This window comes from Anomaloglossus baeobatrachus, chromosome 4 (genome assembly GCF_048569485.1).
Source record: "Anomaloglossus baeobatrachus isolate aAnoBae1 chromosome 4, aAnoBae1.hap1, whole genome shotgun sequence".
Taxonomy (NCBI): Eukaryota; Metazoa; Chordata; class Amphibia; order Anura; family Aromobatidae; genus Anomaloglossus; species Anomaloglossus baeobatrachus.
In genome coordinates, this window is record NC_134356.1 from 258,935,071 (window position 1) to 258,955,746 (window position 20,676).

Sequence of the window (20,676 nt, forward strand, 5' to 3'; positions counted from 1 at the left end):
TGGAAACCTCTTGACCTCACTATAATGCCAAAAACGCATGCTTCTATTTTGACAAAAAAAATGCGTTAGCATCAAAAAAGCATGTAAAACGCTAGAAATTTCTTTGAGGATGCGTTTTGATAATTCTCATTGACTTCAATGTTACCAAAACGCTACCAAAACGCTCAAAACAGTTGACATGTTGCTTCTTCAAACGCAAAGATTTTGACAAATTTTTGTCAGAAAAACCGCAGCGTTTTTGGATGCATAGTGCGCACACAATATGCCTATTTCCCATAGTCTTTGCTTGGAAATCAAAACGCATGCATTTTTGCATTAAAACGCTGCAGTTCAAAACGCTGCGGAAACGCATGAAAAAAACGCAACGTGCGTACATGGCCTAAGTCTGCTCGGGAGCCTACATCATAAACGTGCACCTGACCTCCGTACATATACAGAGGATATTATAAAGGGGTTAATTCCACTTTGACAATGCATCTATTCTTCATGGTAAAAAATAACAAGCACTGTATAGAATAATCTTTCAGTCAAAGTTTTTTCAATTTCAATTGCATTTATGCTAAATTACACCTAGTAGGTTCACAAGAAGTAAAGAGCAGAGCAGAATGAGACTACACAGAATTTGCTGTCTATTATGATATAGACACATAGGTCTGCATAAAAGCTTTGGAAAAAACATGGTAACACATTTTTAATTATGACTTACTGCAAAATTATTTAAAGATTGACTGTCATTTTAATTTTTCTTTCATAAATCAATAGTACACACGAAAATAAGAAACTTTGTAATATATCTTACAAGAGAAATCTGCTTGTATCTGTTTTTGGGCTAATCATTCATTCTCAAGATTCAAAATTTTTCTCACTTCGGTTGTATTAAAACTTGTGTGGGGCGCACTGTCTTATCAGAGCTTTCCATGCAAGGCTGCTGTGAGATTATGTTGAAAAATGGTATATTTGTCTTTTCTGATAGATGGCTAATATAAATTCTACATCCAGAATGCGAATAATTTTTGACTCACTCTTAATATCTAACATATGTTTTAAAGTTTCATGTCTGCGCTTTTACTGTTGATTTATGAAAATTGATTATTAATAACTTTGATTTATCAAGAATACATACTTAAGTATGAAAAATCATTCTTGTTTATCTTGCTGATCTTATTAAAACGTAGGTAAACATGAGTAGTGTCTTTAGGAAGCGGTGGAACTGAATCGAGGTTGTGGTCATCACAGTAAACAGTAGTGCGAATGCAGGCACATAGGATACAGGTTGAGATTCCTGGAAGACAAAGACAGTCTGGTTAGCATATTGTAAAGGCAGTGCTAGACTTTTATGACCAATTCTGAAAATTTTAGAAGCTCAATGGCTCACCATTTTCATAAAGTACTTAAACCATGTAACTAACTCATATGCATCATAAATAAGGATGATCGAATACCTCAAATATTCGGCTTCGAGAATATTTTCCAAATAGTTAGCCGATATGCGATTATTCGATGCGCAATGTAAGTCTATGGGAAGACCGAATAGTTGTTATTCGGGTTTCCCATAGACTTGCATTGCGCATCGAATATTCGCGAATAGTCGATTAGCGGCAACCTATTCGGAAAATATTAGCAAAGCCGAATATTTGAGGTATTCGATCATCCCTAACTATAAACTTTAGGAGCTTTAGCTTATTTCTTCAGGTAGTTGAAAGGTCATTAAGATTTTAAATAAAATGTAAAAAAAATGTTTAAAAGAACTGAGAGTCCTCAGGGGTTGATACCTTTTAATGGCTAACTGAAAAGATGGTAAAAATAGCAATCTTTTGAGACTACTCAGGTCTAGAGATGAGCAATGTTCGAAGTTCGAGGTTCGCCAATTTCATGTTCGAGTGATTTTGGGGGGTGTTCGAGTCATTCGACAAACTCGAACGATTTGCTAAACGTTCGGCAGTTCGAGTTACATTCGAGAATGGTTTGATAATCAAAAGCGTGGCTTTTTACAGCTACGTGTGCAGGGAGCCATCGCTGGCAGCCTGCGGTAAGCTGGTAACCAGGTTAAATATCCGGTATCCAAGCAAAGCGCTTTGCTTAGTAACCCGATGTTTACCCTGGCTACGTGTGCAAAAATCCCCGAAAGCCACACAAAAGCACTTCCGTGTGACTTCCGTCGGATGCCGCTGCAATCTGTGTCCCACTCCAGCCCCCTGCCTGCTCAGCAGTGTCCGCAGCTGCCCACACTGTATGGTGTCCGCAGCTGCCCACACTGCAGTGTCAGCATATGCCCGCACTGTATGGTGTCCGCAGCTGCCCACACTGCAATGTCCGCAGCTGCCCGCACTGTACGGTGTCCGCAGACGTCGCTGGAACGACAAACATCTCCTTCCCTGCGTCCGCCGGAAAAGTAGGAAGGAAGGAGGTGAGTGGCATGTTCTGGCCGCTCATCTCCTCCCCTCCTTTTCTATTGGGCGGCGGTTCAGTGATGCTGCTGTGACATCGCTGTGACGCTAAACGACCCCCCCTTAGAAAGGAGGCAGTTTGCCGGTCACAGCGACGTTGCTGCACAGGTATGTGCATGTGACGCTGCCGTAGCGATAATGTTCGCTACAGTAGCGATCACCACATATTGGCCATACGATGGAGGTGGGTGCTATCGCGCTCGGCATTGCTAGCATCGGCTAGCGATGTCGCAGCGTGTAAAGCACCCTTTAATATCAGGTAAGTTTGACCCGGCTATAAGGAATCTCCAATAAATTGTTAAAAAAAAGACACCACACAGAGAAAAAATACTTTAATAGAAATAAATACACAGACACACTTAGAGACTCCATGTTTATTACTCCCTCTCATCCCTCCACGATCCATGGTCTTCTGTCTTCTTTCTCCTTTAACCCATGCAGCTCTGCTACATCAGGCAGCACTGCATGGGAGGAAGATGCTGCTGCTCCCCGTGCAGTCTAATCACTCAGTGAGTGAGCAGAAGCTATGGGCTGTAAGCGGTGACATCACCCCTGACAGGCGGGTTACCATAGCAACGTTGCTCCGATCACGTGATTCCCGGTGCCGCTATTTACCGGCTGTGACAGCTAGTCCCTGCTTGTGGGCTGACTCTGTAAAGAGCGCCCACATGCAGGAACGGGGAGTCGACCATATGCCAGAGCATTTCGCCGGTACACGGAGATGCTGGAACGATCACCGCGTACCGGAGAGATGCACTGACAGGACCTAATGGGACGTCTAGCCATGTGACCAGTCTGTAGCCAATGAGATAACAGACACATGACTGGTTACATGCTATTTTGACATCACGATAGGTCCTATCATCACTGCTGGTTACGGGGAGGACGCAGCGATTATCGGAAGGAAAAGCAGCGGGAGACAGAGTGCGGGATGCGTTGTGGGGACCTGTAAGTTTTATGGCAATGTTTATTAACTGTATGTGTACATGTATAATGTGTTTTTATGTGTTTGTGTTTGCCTCCCATTGTTTTCAATGAGGTTCGAGTGGTTTGTCGAACGGTTCGTCGAACGGTTTGTCGAACGTTCGTCAAACGGAGCCTCCATTCGACAAACCGAACCAAACTCGAACTCTAGGGGTGGCTCATCTCTACTCAGGTCTCTTCATCAGGCTCAGTAATAATTAAAAATAGAAATAAAATGTAGGCATGTCATGTTCAATCGGAAACCCTTCCTGTCAGCATTGGGGCCTTGCCAATTCAAACTTTTGGCATGTATTAATTAACCCCTTAAGGACGAAGCCAGTTTTGTACTTAATGCCCAGGCCATTTTTTGTAATTTTGACCAGTGTCCCTTTATAAGGCTATAACTCTGGAACGCTTCAATGGATCCCGGTGATTCTGAGATTGTTTTTTCGTGACATATTGGGCTTCATGTTAGAGGTAAATTTAGGATGAAATTTTTTTTTGTGAAAAAATATGAAATTTGACAAAAAAAATTAAAATTTTGCAATTTTCAAACTTTTCATTTTTATGCCCATAAACCAGAGAGTTATGTCACACAAAATAGTTAATAAACAACATTTCCCACATGTCTACTTTACATCATCACAATTTTTGAAGCAAAATTTTTTGGGGTTAGGAAGTTATAAGGGGTCAAAGTTCATCAGCAATTTCCCATTTTTTCAAGAAAATTTACAAAACCATTTTTTTAGGGACCACATCACATTTGAAGTGACTTTGAGAGTCCTAGGTGACAGAAAATACCCAAAAGTGACCCCATTCTAAAATCTGCACCCCTCAAGGTACTCAAAACCACATCAAAGAAGTTTATTAACTCTTCAGGTGCCTCACAGGAACTAAAGTAATGTGGAATGAAAAAAAAAATTAACATTTTACCTAAAAATGTTGCTTTAGCACTAATTTTATTACTTTTTCAAGAGGTAACACCAAAAATTGGAGCTCACACTTTGTTACCCACTTTCTTATGAGCGCGCCGATACCCAACATGTGGCGAGAAACCTCTGTACGGGCAAATGGTAGAGCTTGGAACGAAAGTAGCAATATTTGAATTTTTTAAAGCAAATTTGGCAGAAACAGATTGCGGGCACCATGTTGCATTTACAGGTCCCCTAAGGTACCTAAACAGCAGAAACCCCCCTCAAGTGACTCCATTTTGGAAACTAGACCCCATAAGGGTCTAGAAGGCTTAAGAAGCCTTACGGCTTCTATCTAGGGGTATAGTGAGCATTTTGGACTGACAGGTACTTCACAGAATTTGATAACATTAGGTTGTCATATTGAAAATTTTCATTTTTTTAGCAAAAATGTTGCTTTAGCATCAATTTTCTCACTTTTTCAAGAGGTAGCTCCAAAAATTGGAGCTCACACTTTGTTACCCACTTTCCTATGAGCGCGCCGATACCTCACATGTGGCGAGAAACCTCTGTACGGGCAAATGATAGAGCTTGGAACGAAAGGAGCAATATTTGAATTTGGGAAAGGAAATTTGGCTGAATTTGGAATATATTCTCAAATTTTCAGAGCTTTTGGGTTTCAAGAACAGAAAAACCCCATAAATGTCTTTGTAAGTTATACCCTGTAATGTATTTGTTTACAGAGGTAGGGCGTAGTTTGACACCATTTTTTATGCAGCTGATGCCTATTATAGATGGTGCACCATTTGGTCTTCAGGGTAAAACTGATGGAATCCCAGAACCTATTCAAAGCTTACAGAGACATTGTGCTACCAAACAAGAAAATCCTTCCAGGAATTATTACTCACAAAGGGCGGCATGCCCCTAAAAACACATTTACTGAACTTGGTCTTGCTAACAAAACAGTTGTAGAAGGAAGAATAAACTTTATTGGACGGAAGGGCAAAATGTTCAAATGTGGAGGAGTTGGCAGCCACTATGTGGCAAACCTGAGTGTGCCAAAGATGACAGAACACCAGCAGGGCCAGAAGGACAGCTTTATCTTCCAAATAACTGGTCGTACAATGTCTTCTTAGCGCCATCAATCCCTATATGAGGGACAAATGTGCCAAGCGACATGGTACACCATAACAGGCTCCTGCCCGCCAAGGTAGGAACCGCTATGTGCACAAAACGACCAATTCGTTACAGAATTCTGAAAGTATTGTTCGATGCAGGTGGTTCGGCAAGAACCCTGCAGTAAAGCCCATAGTGTATGAATACGGAACAGCATCATTGTTAGGGGATCCTCCAATAAAATGATCATGCCCATAATACCAAGATAAATGCAAAGAAAAGTTTTGTGTAGTAAGACCTAGTGGTAATATGAGTCAAACTAAAATAATTGGTAAAGAAAAATGTTTGAGTAATGAAGTCCTGGAAAGTTGTCAAATGATGAGACTTTTCAAGAACATTAGTGGAGTCCACACTCTGGAGTCTAAAGACGTGGGCATGTGGACTGGGTTTTGTCTGAATAATTGTTTGGTATGTGATGATAAAGTCCTGGAATTAATTGTGAAATGGGGTAAAATGTGTTTTACTGCTGAAAATTTTCTCTTTATTACTAGTCCAAGAAAAAAAAATTACTGAACAGAAATATAAAAGTAAAGTATTTGCAAAATTAAAAAAAAGCTGCTACCACACAGTTTGGTGTAATTTATTTATGCCAATTAATAATTGTGGGATGTGTGGTAGGTTTCAAAACAGGGGGAGATGCAAAGGCCTGGTTGGGAGGGGCACATGGGGCAGTAGTACCGGGAATCGCTCCTTGTGCTGTGCTTTCTACAAACACAGCATCTTTTTTGGGGATACCTTTGGGTGGGAGTGGAAGGGATGGGGCGAATGAAATGACGCTTGGAAAGTCTCCGGACATCCTCTGACTCGAAGGCTTCCTCCTGTGCCTCCGAGTCAAAGAGGAGGCTCTCAATAATTTTCTCCTGGTATTGGAGGAAAGAGAGCGGTCCTTGAGATTTTTTATAGAGGATGAAGCTATTATAGGTAGCTACCTGTAGGAGATAGATTGCTACCTTTTTATACCAGGTCCTGGTTTTCCGCTTCACTAGGTAAGGCTGAAGCACCTGGTCAGACAGATCTACACCTCCCATGAACTTATTGTAGTCTGCGACACAGAGCGGCTTCTGTTTGTCCCTGGTGGCGCCCCTGTTCCTGACCGTCACAGTGGTGTCCGCATGAAAACGTCCTTGTGGTCTCTCCATTTTATGGCAAGAAGATGGTCACTTGCCAGTGAGGAGGACGCACCCTTCTCCCCACGTTTAGACACCAACTGTGACGGTAGACCAACTCTGTTTTTTCTGATTGTTCCACAAGCCCCTGTGTTTGCAGCGTGGAGGGATTTAGAAAGGGGGACACTGGTGTAGTAATTGTCGGTATACACGTGATAGCCTTTCTCAAGGAAGGGGATCATTAGCTCCCAAACAATTTTGCCAGGGATGCCAACTGCCTGGGGGCAGTTTGGGGGGTTGATTTGGCGATCCCTCCCTTCGTAAATGAGAAAGGTACACGTGTAACCGGTTGTGCTTTCGCACATTTTGTATAATTTTATACCATATTTGGCATGCTTGGAGGAGATAAATTGGCCGAAAGACAGACGGCCCTTATAGCTCATAAGGGACTCGTCTATAGAAACATTTTTGTCCGGGGTATACGAATTTAGGAAGGTAGTTTTTAGAAGGGATATTAGGGGTCTCAATTTATAAAGTCGGTCATAGTTTGGGTCATTTCTTTGGGGGGCTTAGGAATTATCGTTAAAGTGCAGGAATCGCGAAAGGGTCTCATATCGGGATAGGGTCATGAAGGCTGCAAACACAGGGGTGCTGTGCACTGTTTTTGTTGCCCAGTACGAGAGGAGTGTAGGTTTTTTCTCTAACCCCATGTTAAAAGTAATGCCCAAAAATTTTTTAAGTTCAGGGACATTTGTGGGGATCCAGGAGCGGGAATGGATGGAGGTAGGATTTTGGGATATATGTTGACGGGCATATAAATTGGTTTGGTGGACAAATAATTGGAGGACTTCTGGGGTAACATAAATTTGGAAAAAATCTAATGGGGTAAAATTTGTGACATTTACATTTATACCAAGGGTTGCTACAAATGGAGGAATTTGAGGGGAGAAGGACGGGTCAGGATACCATAGTGGCCGGGGAAGGGCACTACTTGGACCTGCCTCTGACTTTTCAGCAGTGACGACCGACTCCACTACCATCGGGCTGTCAGATCCCGAGGAGGAAGCCGAGTAGTCACTATCCGAAAATCGCTCGATTTCAGAGGCAGACTCTGTATCCGAGCCTGAACTGCCGGAGGCAAGAAGCATGTATGCCTGCTCGGCGGTAAATGTTCTCCGCGCCATTACGGTATTTTTCACTGCCTAGCAAAAAAAAAATACTACAATTTTTTTTTTTAAATTTTTTGAAATATTTTTTTTAGATTTTTTTTTTAACCCTAACCCTGATCTAACCCTGATCTAACCCTGATCCTAACCCTGATCCTAACCCTGATCTAACCCTGATCTAACCCTGATCCTAACACTGATCTAAGAAAAAAAAAAATCTAAAATAAAAATTCTAACTACGGGGGGATTCTGACAGCGGTGATGAGGATATTTGGGGGGGGGGATATTTTGGGTGAGGATATTGGGGATGAGGATGAGTGATTTATAATAAAAATTGGTGTTTTTTTTTTTCTGACAGAAACAGCAATAAATGTAGTCTCTCTCTCTTCTCTCCCAGATCAACTACAAGGGAGAGAAGAGGGAGGCAGACCCAAATGCTGCCATTTCCAAAATATTTGGGGTATTTGATCACTGTGATAGGGTCTAACACAGTGATCAAATGTCAGGAACCAATGAAATTAATTCCTGACGTTGCTAGGTGGAAGGAGGCAGACTTTGGCGGTCGAACTGCACATGCGCCCGCCATTTTACACGGACACGAGAAGGAGGGAGGCCAGGGGAATGCCGTGGGAACTCGGTAACGAGACCCAGGTACCGGGGGGGGACCGAGAGGGACCGGACAAGGACCGTTCTCTCACATTTAACTGTTAGATCACGTCAAATGTGAGAGAAACCATTAAAAACCATTAAAAACCGGCATTTCATTTTGCTAGTACATGCTTGCCGTTATTCGGTTAATAACGGCGATCACCGTACCTTTAAATGAAAAAACCGGCCCGAACCGTAATCTCCGGGGTCTCAGCTACCCCCGGCAGCTGAGACCCCGGAAATTTTCCGACTCTGGGGGGCGCTAGATCCTTTTTTCCGACCGCCGTTAAAAAGCGGCGGATCGGAAGAAGTACCCTAATTTGTCGCCGTTAAAAGGCGTATCGGCGGTCGTTAGGGGGTTAAAAGGCAGATAATGTTGTTTTTAATAGTTTCCACCCATAAAGTCATTCAGCCAATATTTTTAAAAGAAAAATCTTGCACCATCATATTTATAGAGTCAGATATATAGTGTGCACACAATTTCAGTGTAGTCTAGTTTAGACGTGCTAGTGTGGGGATTTGAAATCCCTGAAAATTAGTTTAGGTATAATACTGCACATTCCTTTTAAGAATGAATTGGCAAGAAGGCGAGTTAATTTGGGCAAAACAAACGTGAATTTTAATATAATGGCGACAATTGAGCAATTGACGTTTTGGTCCTCCTGGACCTTGGTCACAATAAATCGCTAATTTGCATATACATATGGAAAGCAGGGTCACAGGTTAGATTCCTCTTTGTCCTATAGATGTATGGTCAGCAGGATAGGACCTGGGTATTGTATCCAGTGTCCTATATAAGGCAATCTATGGGAAACAGCCAGATATAGCAGGAACCTGGGATTATATGCATTGCAAGTGTTTCATCACATGCGAGGTTCTATATTGTTACTGCCAAGTGAACTTCCATTGGGAGCATAAGTTAACAGTGTAATGTCACTATTGCGGAGGTCGACCAATTTGCGGTCCTGCTGTATGTGTCTGCCGGTTCACCTGGGCTGCAGCTCTGTGTGTATTCTTGCCAATCATTGGCTTGTTGCCAATTCATTCTTAAAAAGAGTGTCCATCATATTTATATACAGTAGTTCAAAAAAATATCCAATTGATTGCAAGGAAAATTGATTTTCTCAATACCATTGGGAAGTTTACCATTGAATTTTAATGTTCCTAAATAAGATCCATCTTTGAATTTATGCAAACTATTCACTTACATCCATGTAAAAATGTTTCTTGATATCACAGGCTGCACACTTAAGTAATGAAAAATGTATAAAAAAACCCCCTACATACTGTAGCTACTCAGTGTGCTGCATGGACACACATTGATTTCAATGACCTCCTGCTGAACATCTAAGATATAGATTTAAAAGAAGACAAGCTGTGATACCTTGGTATTTTTATGTCTAGCAGATGCTCATTTCATCTAGGAAAACTCCTTACATGTTTGAAGTGAACACACAATAAGAGAATATGTTCATAAAATGGACAACTCCTTTATGCCGCAATGTTTGATGGCTAAGACATTAGATACCATCTAGATATGACCACATTTTCTTTAAATTCGTTGACTTTGCTAATTTTTCACAAATTTTTTTTTTTTTGTGGTTTGCATCTTTTTATTAACATTTTACAAATTTTAATACAAGAAATAGAAGGAATAAGGGAGGAATTAGGGAAGGGAAAAAAGAATAGACATAAAGGAAAAAAGGAAAAACCAACAGTTAAGTGTTGCCTTTATGGCCAATGCTTCAAAAGTATTAACATCGAACGTTTTGTCACCAACGTACTTGGAACAACAAAAACAATAATATACATGAGAAATAATAATCATTACATGTTAGGAGGCTAAGTTATATGCAGACTAGGCATAAATGTTTTCGCCCATAAAGACCATCTCAATTTGTATCTCAAAAAGTTATTTTCTTTCAATGCAAAGCTATACTCATATGAATTATGTGATGATATCCGTTCAATAATTTCTATTATGGAAGGTGCCTCTACCGGTCTCCATTTTGAAGCAATAGGATGTTTTACCACGAGTAGAATATGGCAAATTATGTGTCTGCATGGGTCTTTAAACTCTTCTATACCAATTAACAATAGTGCCAGTTGGGGTGAGAGAATGAAACTCTGTGATGTAACTTTATTTATTAGATCACACACATCTTCCCACATCTTTTTTAAAGCTGGACAACTCCAAAATTCACAAAAAAAATTTGATTAATTGCGAATAAATTTGTATGAATTTCCATACTGGAAAGCTTATAATTGCCCATAGAGAGGAGAGAGAGAACCCAGCTGACCATAAAACCTTTTACTTTACAGGTGAGAAAAAGAGAGAGGATCCCCACTGACTATAAGACCTCATACTATATATGTTCTGGTATGATAATCCATAAGATGTCTTAACAGCCTGCTCTTTGATGCTTAACCCCTTTACCCCAGAGCATGGTATTCACCCTCATGACCGAGCCATTTTTTGCATTTCTGACCAGTATCATTTTGACAGGTTATAACTCTGGAACGCTTCAACGGATCCCAGAGAATCTTTTTTCATGACATTTATACATACTTCATGTTAGTAGTAAATTTAAGATAATTTTTATTTTTTATTTATGAAAATATCGGAAATTTTGCAATTTTAACACTTTGAATTTTATGCCCTTAGATCTGAAAGTTATTTCACACAAAATAGTAAATAAATAACATTTCCCACATATCTACTTTACATAAGTGAAATTCTTGAAACCTAATTTTTTGCAGTTAGGAAGTTAGAAGGGTTAAAAGTTCATCAGCAATTTCCCATTTTTCCAACAAAATAAAAAAAAACACTTTTTTTAGGGAACACATCACATTTGAAAGAACTTTAAAAAGTCTAGGTAACAAAAAAATACACCAAATGATTCTAAAAACTGCACCTTTCAAACTGATCAAAACCACATCAAAGAAGTTTATTAACCCTTTAGATGCTTCACAGGAACACAAGCAATGTGGAAGGAAAAAAATTAAAATTTTACTTTTACCCACAAAAATGTTACTTTAGCCCCAAATTTTGTATTTTAAGAGGGGTAATAAGCGAAAAGGCATCAAACAATTTGTTGTGCAATTTCTCCTGAGTACACTAATACACCATATGTGGTGGAAACCTACTGTTTAGGAGCATCGAAGGTCTCTGAAGGGAAGGAGCGCTATTTGAATTTTTGAATGCAATATTAGCTGGAATTCTTAGCAGATGCCATGTCGTGTTTGAATAGCCCCTGAGGTGTCTAAACAGTAAAGCTCCCTCAAAAGTGACCCCATTTTGTAATCTAGATGTGGTGGAAACCTACTGTTTAGGAGCATCGAAGGTCTCTGAAGGGAAGGAGAGCTATTTGAATTTTTGAATGCAATATTAGCTGGAATTCTTAGCAGATGCCATGTCGTGTTTGAATAGCCCCTGAGGTATCTAAACAGTAGAGCTCCCTCAAAAGTGACCCCATTTTGTAATCTAGATGTGGTGGAAACCTACTGTTTAGGAGCATCGAAGGTCTCTGAAGGGAAGGAGAACTATTTGAATTTTTGAATGCAATATTAGCTGGAATTCTTAGCAGATGCCATGTCGTGTTTGAATAGCCCCTGAGGTGCCTAAACAGTAGAGCTCCCTCAAAAGTGACCCAATTTTGTAATCTAGACACCTCAAGGAATTTATGGAAATTTTTTTGGGAACACCTTGAACCCCCAGTTCCTTCACAGAACTTTGCAATATTGGGCCATGAGAATGAAAAAAAAATATTTTTACATCAAAAATGTTGCTTTCACCTCAAATCTTTAATTTTCACAATCTTAACAGGAGAAAATGCACTGTCCAATTTGGTGTACAGTTTCTCCTGAGTATGCCAATACCCCAAATGTGGTGGAAATATACTGTTTTGGTACACTACAGGGCTTAGAACGGAGAGAGTGCCATTTGACTTTTTCAATGCAAAATTAGCTGGAATCATTAGCGGACACCATGTTGCATTTGGAGAACCTTTGAGGTGCCTAAACAATGGAGCTCCCCCTCAAGTGACCCCATTTTGGAAACTAGACCCCTCAGGGAATTTATCTAGATGTTTGTTGAAAATTTTTAGCCTACAGGTGCTTCACTGAATTTTTCAACGTTGAGCTGTGAATATGAAAAAAAAATAATTTTTACCATAAAAATGTTGCTATAACCTCAAATCTTTCATTTTTTACTAGGGTAACAGGAACAAAATGCATCATATAATTTGTTGTGCAATTTCTTTTGAATATGCAAATATCCCATATGTGGTGAAAATCAACTGTTTGGGAGCACGGCAGGGCTTGAAAGGGAAGGAGCGCCATTTGAATTTTTTAATGCAAAATTAGCTGGAATTGTTAGCATACTCTATGTTGCATTTGGAGAGATCAACTGGTGCCTAAACATGCGAGATCCACTACAATTGTCCCCATTTAGGTAACTATACCCTTCAAAACATTTGTTTAAAAAAAATGAGAGTCCTCAGTGGTTGATATATTATACCCTTCAAGGAATTTATCTAGCTGTTTGATAACCACTTTGAAAATCCAGGTACGTCACAGAATTTTATTATGTTGAGCCATGAAAAATGTTGTTTTAACCTCATATCTTTCATTTTCACAAGGGTAACAGGAGAAAATGCACCATACTATTTGCTGTGGAATTTCTCATGGGAATGACAATACCAGTGTAAAGTGAAGAAGAGGAGGGCCATATTTGAGTTCAGATTTAGTTGGAATGGTTTGGGGGTGCCATGCCACATTGGAAAATCCCATGAGGTGTCACAACAGTGCAGTTCCCCAACAAGTGATCCCATTTTTCAAACTAGACCCAACAAGGAATTTATTTAGATGTTTAGTGAGGACCTTAAACTCACAGGTGCTTCACATAATTTTAAAACTTTGAGCCATCAAAATGAAAAAATACATTTTCAACCACAAAAATGTTACTTTACTCCCAAATGTTTCATTTTTGCTGGGGTCACTGGAGATGATAAAGCATACAATTTGTTCTGCAATTTCTTCTGAGTATGTTGATACCCGATATGTGGTAGAAAACTACTTTGGAGGCACAGAACAAAGTGAAGAAGGGAAGGAACGCCATAGTTGGAATGGTTTGCGGATGTTATGTCACATTGGCAAAGCCGCTGAGGTGCCAGAAAAGCAGAAGCCCCTCACAAATTAACTCATTGTACAAACTGCACCCTTCAAAAAAAATAATTCATCCAGTGTTGCAGTAAGTATATGGAGGTCACAGGTGTGTCACAAAATGTTACACTATTGGGCGGTAATTTTTACATGGGGAATAGGTAAAAAAGGCTGCATAATGTGTTTCAAAATTTCTTCTGAATGTGGCAATACCCCACATGTGACTGTACAGTACTGTTTGGTCACACCGCAAGGCTCAGGAGGGAAGGAGAGCCATTTGATTTTTATAGCACAGATTTTCATAGAATAGTCCTTTCACAGAGCCCCTAAGGGGCACTTTGCACACTACGACATCGCAAGCCGATGCTTGCGATGCCGAGCGCGATAGTCCCCGCCCCGTGGCAGCTGCAATATCATGGTGATAGCTGGCGTAGCGAACATTATCGCTACGCCAGCTTCACATGCACTCACCTGCCATGCGACGTCGCTCTGGCCGGCAACCCGCTTCCTTATTAAGGGGGCGGGTCGTGCGGCGTCATAGCGACATCACACGGCAGGCGGCCAATAGAAGCAGAGGGGCGAAGATGAGTGGGACGTATACATCCCACCCACCTCCTTCCTTCCGCATAGCTGGCGTGAGCCGCAGGACGCAGGTAGATGTTCCTCGCTCCTGCGGCTTCACACACAGCGATGTGTGCTGCCGCAGGAATGAGGAACAACATCGTAACATCGGTCATTTCCAAATTATGGAAATGTCCGACGCTACACCGATGATACGTTTACGTCGATTTTATGCTCATTAATCATATCAAAAAGGCTTTACACACTACGATATCGCCTGCGACGCCGGATGTGCATCACTTTCAATTTGACCCCACCAACATCGCACCTGCGATGTCGTAGTGTGCAAAGTGCCCCTAAGTGTCAGAACAGAATAAATCCGCTCAAGTCACCAAATTCTGGAAATTACACCCCTCTGGGAATTAATTTATGGGTGTTGTAAGGATTAAGGGTGGCTTTACATGCTGCGATATTCGGCCCAATATCGCTAGCATGACACACGCCCCCATCGTTTGTGCGCGACGGGCATATCACTGCCTGTCGCGCACAAAATCGCACACCCCTGCCACACATACTTACCTGTCCTTCGACATCGCTGTGACCAGCGAACCGCCTCCTTTCTAAGGGGGGCGGTCCGTTTGGCGTCACAGTGACGTCACTAAGCGGCCGCCCAATGTAAGCGGAGGGGCGGAGATGAGCGGGACGTAGCATCCCGCCCATCTCCCTCCTTCCGCATTGTGGCCAGAGGCAGGTAAGGAGATGATCCTCGTTCCTGCGGCATCACACGTAGTGATGTGTGCTGCCGCAGGGACGAGGATCAACTTCGCCCCTGCGACAGCAGTGATAATTGGGAGTGGACCCCCATGTCAACGAGGAGTGATTTTGGACGTTTTTGCAACGATCCAAAATCGCTCCTAGGAGTCACACGCTACGACATCGCTACAGCGGCCGGATGTGCGTCACAAAATCCGTGACCCCAACGAGATCGCTGTAGCGAAATTGTAGCGTGTAAAGCCCACTTTAGTCTCTGAAAAAACTAATGGTGTCTTATGAGGTGAATTTTTCAGAATTACAAATCGCAAACAAGCCCTTGTTGTGCCCAGTACATTGTAGTGCCCATCTATTATGTGCACCACCTCCTTCTGGAGACCCGCACCCCATAAATTAAGAGGGCTTTCCTTACTATAGCAATGCCAAACATGGAGACGCTAACTGTAGTTTATGCAGACTGTAGCGCTTAGAAGGAAGGGGGGCATTTGGATTTTGGAGAGCAGATTTTGCTGGGTTTTTTTTTTGGGGAGGGGAGCCATAGAGTTATTCCAGAGCATTTGTGTTGCCAGTAACATGGAAGCCCCCTATATTCCCATTAACACATGATGAACCTGATTGGGGACTTGTGTTTTTGTGGGTTGAGTTGAATGGTTTTTGGTGGCTTTGGATCAGATCACATTTACCCCATGCTCTATGCTGAGTACTTACTTTGGGGTTTTCATCCCCATCTCCAATATATGCGATTCAGGTAAAACCTCAACAAATCCATTCACAATAATGAGACAGCAGAGTTAAGGCCGCTTTACACGCTGTGACATCGCTCAAGCGATCTCGTTGGGGTCACGGAATTTGTGACGCACATCCGGTTGCTGTAGCGATGTCTTTGCGTGTGACACCTATGAGCAATTTTGAATCGTCGCAAAAACGTTCAAAATCGCTCATCGGTGACATGTCCCCCTATTCTCGAATATCGCTGCTGCTCGTCATACGAAGTAGTTCGTCGCTCCTGCGGCAGCACACATCGCTATGTGTGACACTGCAGGAACGAGGAACCTCACTTTACCGGCGGCCACCCGCAATGAGGAAGGAAAGAGGTGGGCGGGATGTTATGTACCGCTCATCTCCGTCCCTCCGCTTCTATTGGGCGGCGGTTCAGTGATGCTGCTGTGACGCTGAACGAACCGCCCCCTTAGAAAGGAGGCGATTTGCCAGTCACAGCGACGTCACTAGGCAGGTAAGTAGTATGACGGGTCCGCGCGATGTTGTGCGTCACGGGCAGCGATTTTCCCGTGTTGTACAACCAATGGGGCGGGTACGTACGCTAGCGATATCTGTCACAATATCGCAGCGTGTAAAGCGGCCTTTACTCTGGACTCCATTTACCCCCTATTCAGCTGTATCTATCTTTTCAAAGGTGCACAAAACTGTTGATGACAGCACTTTTGTGCATGTTTTAAAAAAAGGAATAAAAAGATGGATATCGCTGCACCACAGGCCAGGCGGGAATTCAATGTTACTCCCTCTGTCTCATTACAGTGAATCTTCCATTGGGAAATATGTCTGAATCACGTTTTTCAGATATTTACATGTAATCCCTGTTGTAAGCGCTCAGCATAGAGCGCCAAATAAATATAAGCAATCTTTGGGAGGCAGAATAAACTAATCAATAGCGGATGAAGAAATGGCTTCATATATTTATTTTTTATGCCATTCACCTTGCGGTATAGATGATTAGGTGCCTTTATTCTTCTGATCAGTACGATTACAGTGATACCAGGTTTATATTTTTTTTAGGTTTGGCGACTATCACACTAAAAAATACTTTTTTACAAAATAAAGGTTTTTTGCATCACTGGATTTTGAAGACTATAATTTTTTTTCTTTTTGCCGACAGTATCATATGAGAGCTTGTTTTTTGCGGATGAGTTGAAGTTTTTATTGGTACCATTTTGGACCACATAATATTTTTTGATCACTTTCAATTCTGCTTTTTGTGAAGCAGAATCATGAAGAAATACAAATTCAGGAATTGTATTTTATCTCGACATTAAAAGTGATAAGACAGCTTTATTCTTCGGGACAGTATGATTACAGTGATACCACATTTATATAGGTTTTTTTTATGTTTTGCTGCTTGTTTTTTGTGTGACAAGATGACATTTTCAGCTATACCATTTTCATTTATATATAACTTTGAACCATGGATATCTAAGCTGCAATGCCCTCAACATGAGGTGCAAGACAAGAAAGCCATGGACCCCATAGGGGGGAGGGGCCACATGACCAAAGGGAAGGGAAGGAGTGATGGGGTTAATAAAAATGAATAGGGTGCATTATGGGATGCTATATGAGATTGGTTGAGGAAAAGGATCCCAGGAGGAGGAGGGGGGGAGTATATAAGGAACTGGGGAGGGGTCTTACCTCCCTTGTGACTCTGGACGGCAACTGATCGGGACCAGGACGCAGATGGCGGACCTTCAGGAGCTGGAGCGCCTGATTAGAGCGGTGATGGTGGTGCACGGGGCCCAGGCAGTGCACCATCTAGCCGTGGCCAGCATTCCAGGCCCCCGTCCAGGTATTCTCCGGGTGCAGGGGGGCAAGGAGGCGCAGTGAGAGCCCCCCTCAGGACCCTCCGTGGCGGGGCGGGCAGCGGCAGCATCCAGCGTCTGCCCCGGCCGCCGGGAGGAATCTCCAGGGAGGCCGCGGCGGCCGAGAAAAGAGCGTGGCCAGCCCGGGGACTTCTTCCGGTGTCGGGCCTTGGGCTGGAGTACAGAGCCCAGCGGCGTCTCCCGTCCGGGAGCGAGCCCGGTGACTGACTGAGTCCAGCGGCAGCTTTGGAGGAGGAGGGTCCGGCCCGGGGCCTACTTCCGGTCTCGGACCTCAGACTCGATTTCAGAGGCCTGCGGCAGCTCGGGATCCGGAGCATGCCCAGCGGGGACCTGAGGTGTGCAACGTGGAGAGAGGAGATGTGTCCAGCCTGGGTTCTGCTCCCGGCGATGGGCCTCTGGCGGTGGGACACGTCTCTGTGGCGGCTTCCACCCGGGAGCGTGCCCGGCATGATATTGAGGCCAGCAGTACCCCCCGTGGGCGGCAGGGAGGCCGGGTGCAGGCAGCCAGTGGGGGGCCAGTGTGGGCAGGCGAAACCCGGATACCCGTGAGGCTGCAGGGAGCAGGAGTGACGTCAGGAGCCCTGAGGTTACTGCCAGGTCACTCAGGTCCCCCGCACGGCGCCCGGCAGCAGCGGTCTCCCTCGGGTGGGGGAGGGCTCGACGAGATGGTCTGGTCGTAGGCCCCGGAGGGCAGGAGGCAGCGGCAGGGAGCCCCCTGAGCCCAGGGAGAGGCTCCACCAAGAAGAGGACATGGTCGGCGGCAGCAGCTCAGGGGACAGGACAGTCTCGTGGGATTTCGCCGCGCAGGAAGCAGCGGATTTTGGATGCCAGTGCCCACGCAGCGGCCCAGGAGGGTGTCCGTGGTGGAGGGGATGCATCGGCTGTGTCCTCTGGAGCTGGTACAATGGAGGATGGCTACAGCGAGGAAGAGGAAGGAGCCCTCATGTCGGGGGACAAATCGGAAGAACAGATGGCGAAGGACGTCAAAATACCGATTTCCAGAATTTCTGAGTCACGGTCAGGTGAGCTAGCCATGGTTTCGGCATTGGTTACGGTGCGGGGTGATTGTGTCGAGGAGGCGGCTGCGGGTACAGCAGCGCCAGAGGAGTCAGCTCTTTTTAGTCAGTTGCTGGGGCTTTTGCAGGTTTTAGCGTGAGCGGCGGTGGCGGCCTGGACGGGGTCGGCGGCGGACTGCGCAGCGTCGGTAAGCAGCGAGAAGGTGCCGGAAGGGGCAGGAGCAGCTAGCGTTGTAGTGGAGTCATGGGTGAGAAGGCGATAGAAAAGGAGAAGGAAAAGGAAGATGAAGTGGTGCGGCTAGATGACAGGGCTAAGAGCGAGGTGTACGTGTGCTTTGAGGGCCCGCTGGGGGCTCACCTCAAAAAAGAGGTGAGGAAGGAGATTTGGAAAAGGGAGCATGTGGAGATATTTTCCTTACTGCCCCAGGAAAAATTTAATTTAAACAAGGTGAAGCCGAGTGATTCCAAGAAGGAAAAGGAGGAGGAAGAAAAACGCTGTTATAGGCTCATTCCTAATTCCTTTTCCAATTGGCTGCAGGCGTTTGCGATTTTGGAAAGTGTGATAGGGGAGAAGGAGCCGGAGCACTGCTCGACTTTGTTCGGATATATGGACGCGATCAAGGAGGCGTATCGGACGTATGGAGGCTTGGCATGGTTGAGATACGACGAGAAGTTTAGGCAGAGGAAGGTGTTGCGGACAGGCATGCAGTGAGATCATAAGCATATTTCCTTGTGGATGCGTTTGATGGCTGCCTCGAGCCAGCCCTTTCGTGGTGGCACCGGGGGAGCGGGAGTCGGGCCCTCGGGTAATCAGAAAAAAGGATTTTGCTGGCAATTTAACGAAGGCCAGTGCAAATTTGGCGCAGCCTGTCGTTTCAAGCATGAGTGCTGCGGCTGCGGGGGGGGGGGGGGTCATAGTTTGTCCAAATGTTTTAAGAAGGGGAGAGGTAAGGCTGGGGACGAGTCTGGTAAAAGGGAGGACGCCGGTGAAAATAGAGGCGATGGCGCCGTTTTTAAATAGGTATCCGGATGGGGCAGCGGCGTCCCTTGTGCGGTCTGGTTTTTTATATGGTTTTCGGATTCCGTCGGTGGTTGAGGCATTGCCGCCGGTATGTCATAATTTACGGTTGGCAAGGGAACACCCTCTGGTTGTGGGTGAGAAATTGGGTAAAGAAGTTGAGCTGGGCAGGATGGGGGGCCCGTTTGAGAGCCCGCCATGCTGTAATCTTTTGGTTTCTCTGTTGGGGGAGTTGCCAAAGAAGGAGCTGAACAAATTTAGGCTCATTCATCATCTATCATTTCCGGAGGGGTCGTCTGTGAATGATGGCATTGCGCCGGAATTGTTGGCGGTGTATTACGTCTCGTTTGACAAAGCGCTGGATTTGGTAAGGGCGGCAGGGCATGGTGCATTGATGGCAAAGGCGGATGTTGAATCGTCGATTCATTTGTTGCCGGTGCATCCGGATAGTCAGCACCTTCTGGGTTGCTGGTGGAGTGGGAAGTTTTATGTTGATCATTGTTTACCTATGGGTTGTTCAATTTCCTGTTCATATTTTGAGACGTTTAGTTCCTTTGTTGAGTGGGTGGTGCGGAACGTGTCCGGCTTGTCCTCCATTATCCATTATTTAGATGATTTTCTTTGTGTGTGTCCGGCGGGTTCCATGGTTTGCGTTGGTTTATTGTTTGCCTTGCAGAGAATAGCGGATTGTTTTGGGATCCCTTTGGCGCGAGAAAAAAATGAAGGGGCCGGCGCCGGTCATGCAGTTCCTGGGGATAGAAATTGACTCTCTGGCTATGGAATGCAGATTGCCCGAGGACAAAATTTTGGATTTATGGAGCGCGGTAGCAGCGATGCTGACAGCGAAAAAGTGCGGCTTAAGGTGGTACAGTCTTTGCTCGGGAAGCTGAATTTTGCATGCAGAATTATGCCGATGGGGCGTGTGTTCGTCAGGAGGTTGGCGACGGCTACGGCAGGCGTGAGGTCCTCGGCTCATTTTGCGTGGGTCACGTGGGAGTTCAATGAGGATTTGTTGGTTTGGGACGTCTTCTTACGGCAGTTTAACGGCCGAGCTTTGTGGTTAAAGAGGGTGGTGCCCAATGGGGCGCTGGAGCTGTATACGGATGCGGCAGGGTCGGCGG

At 44.2% G+C, this 20,676-nt stretch overlaps 1 protein-coding gene across 1 annotated transcript in view; it reads right to left on the reverse strand.

Moving 5' to 3' along the window:
• Positions 1–20,676, reverse strand: part of EPYC (epiphycan) — a 112,557-nt gene that overhangs the window by 23,467 nt on the left and 68,414 nt on the right. The window contains exon 4 of the mRNA XM_075342434.1: positions 1,124–1,282. Within this exon, the coding sequence (XP_075198549.1) occupies positions 1,124–1,282 (159 nt within the window). The remainder of the gene's footprint in view (positions 1–1,123; positions 1,283–20,676) is intronic.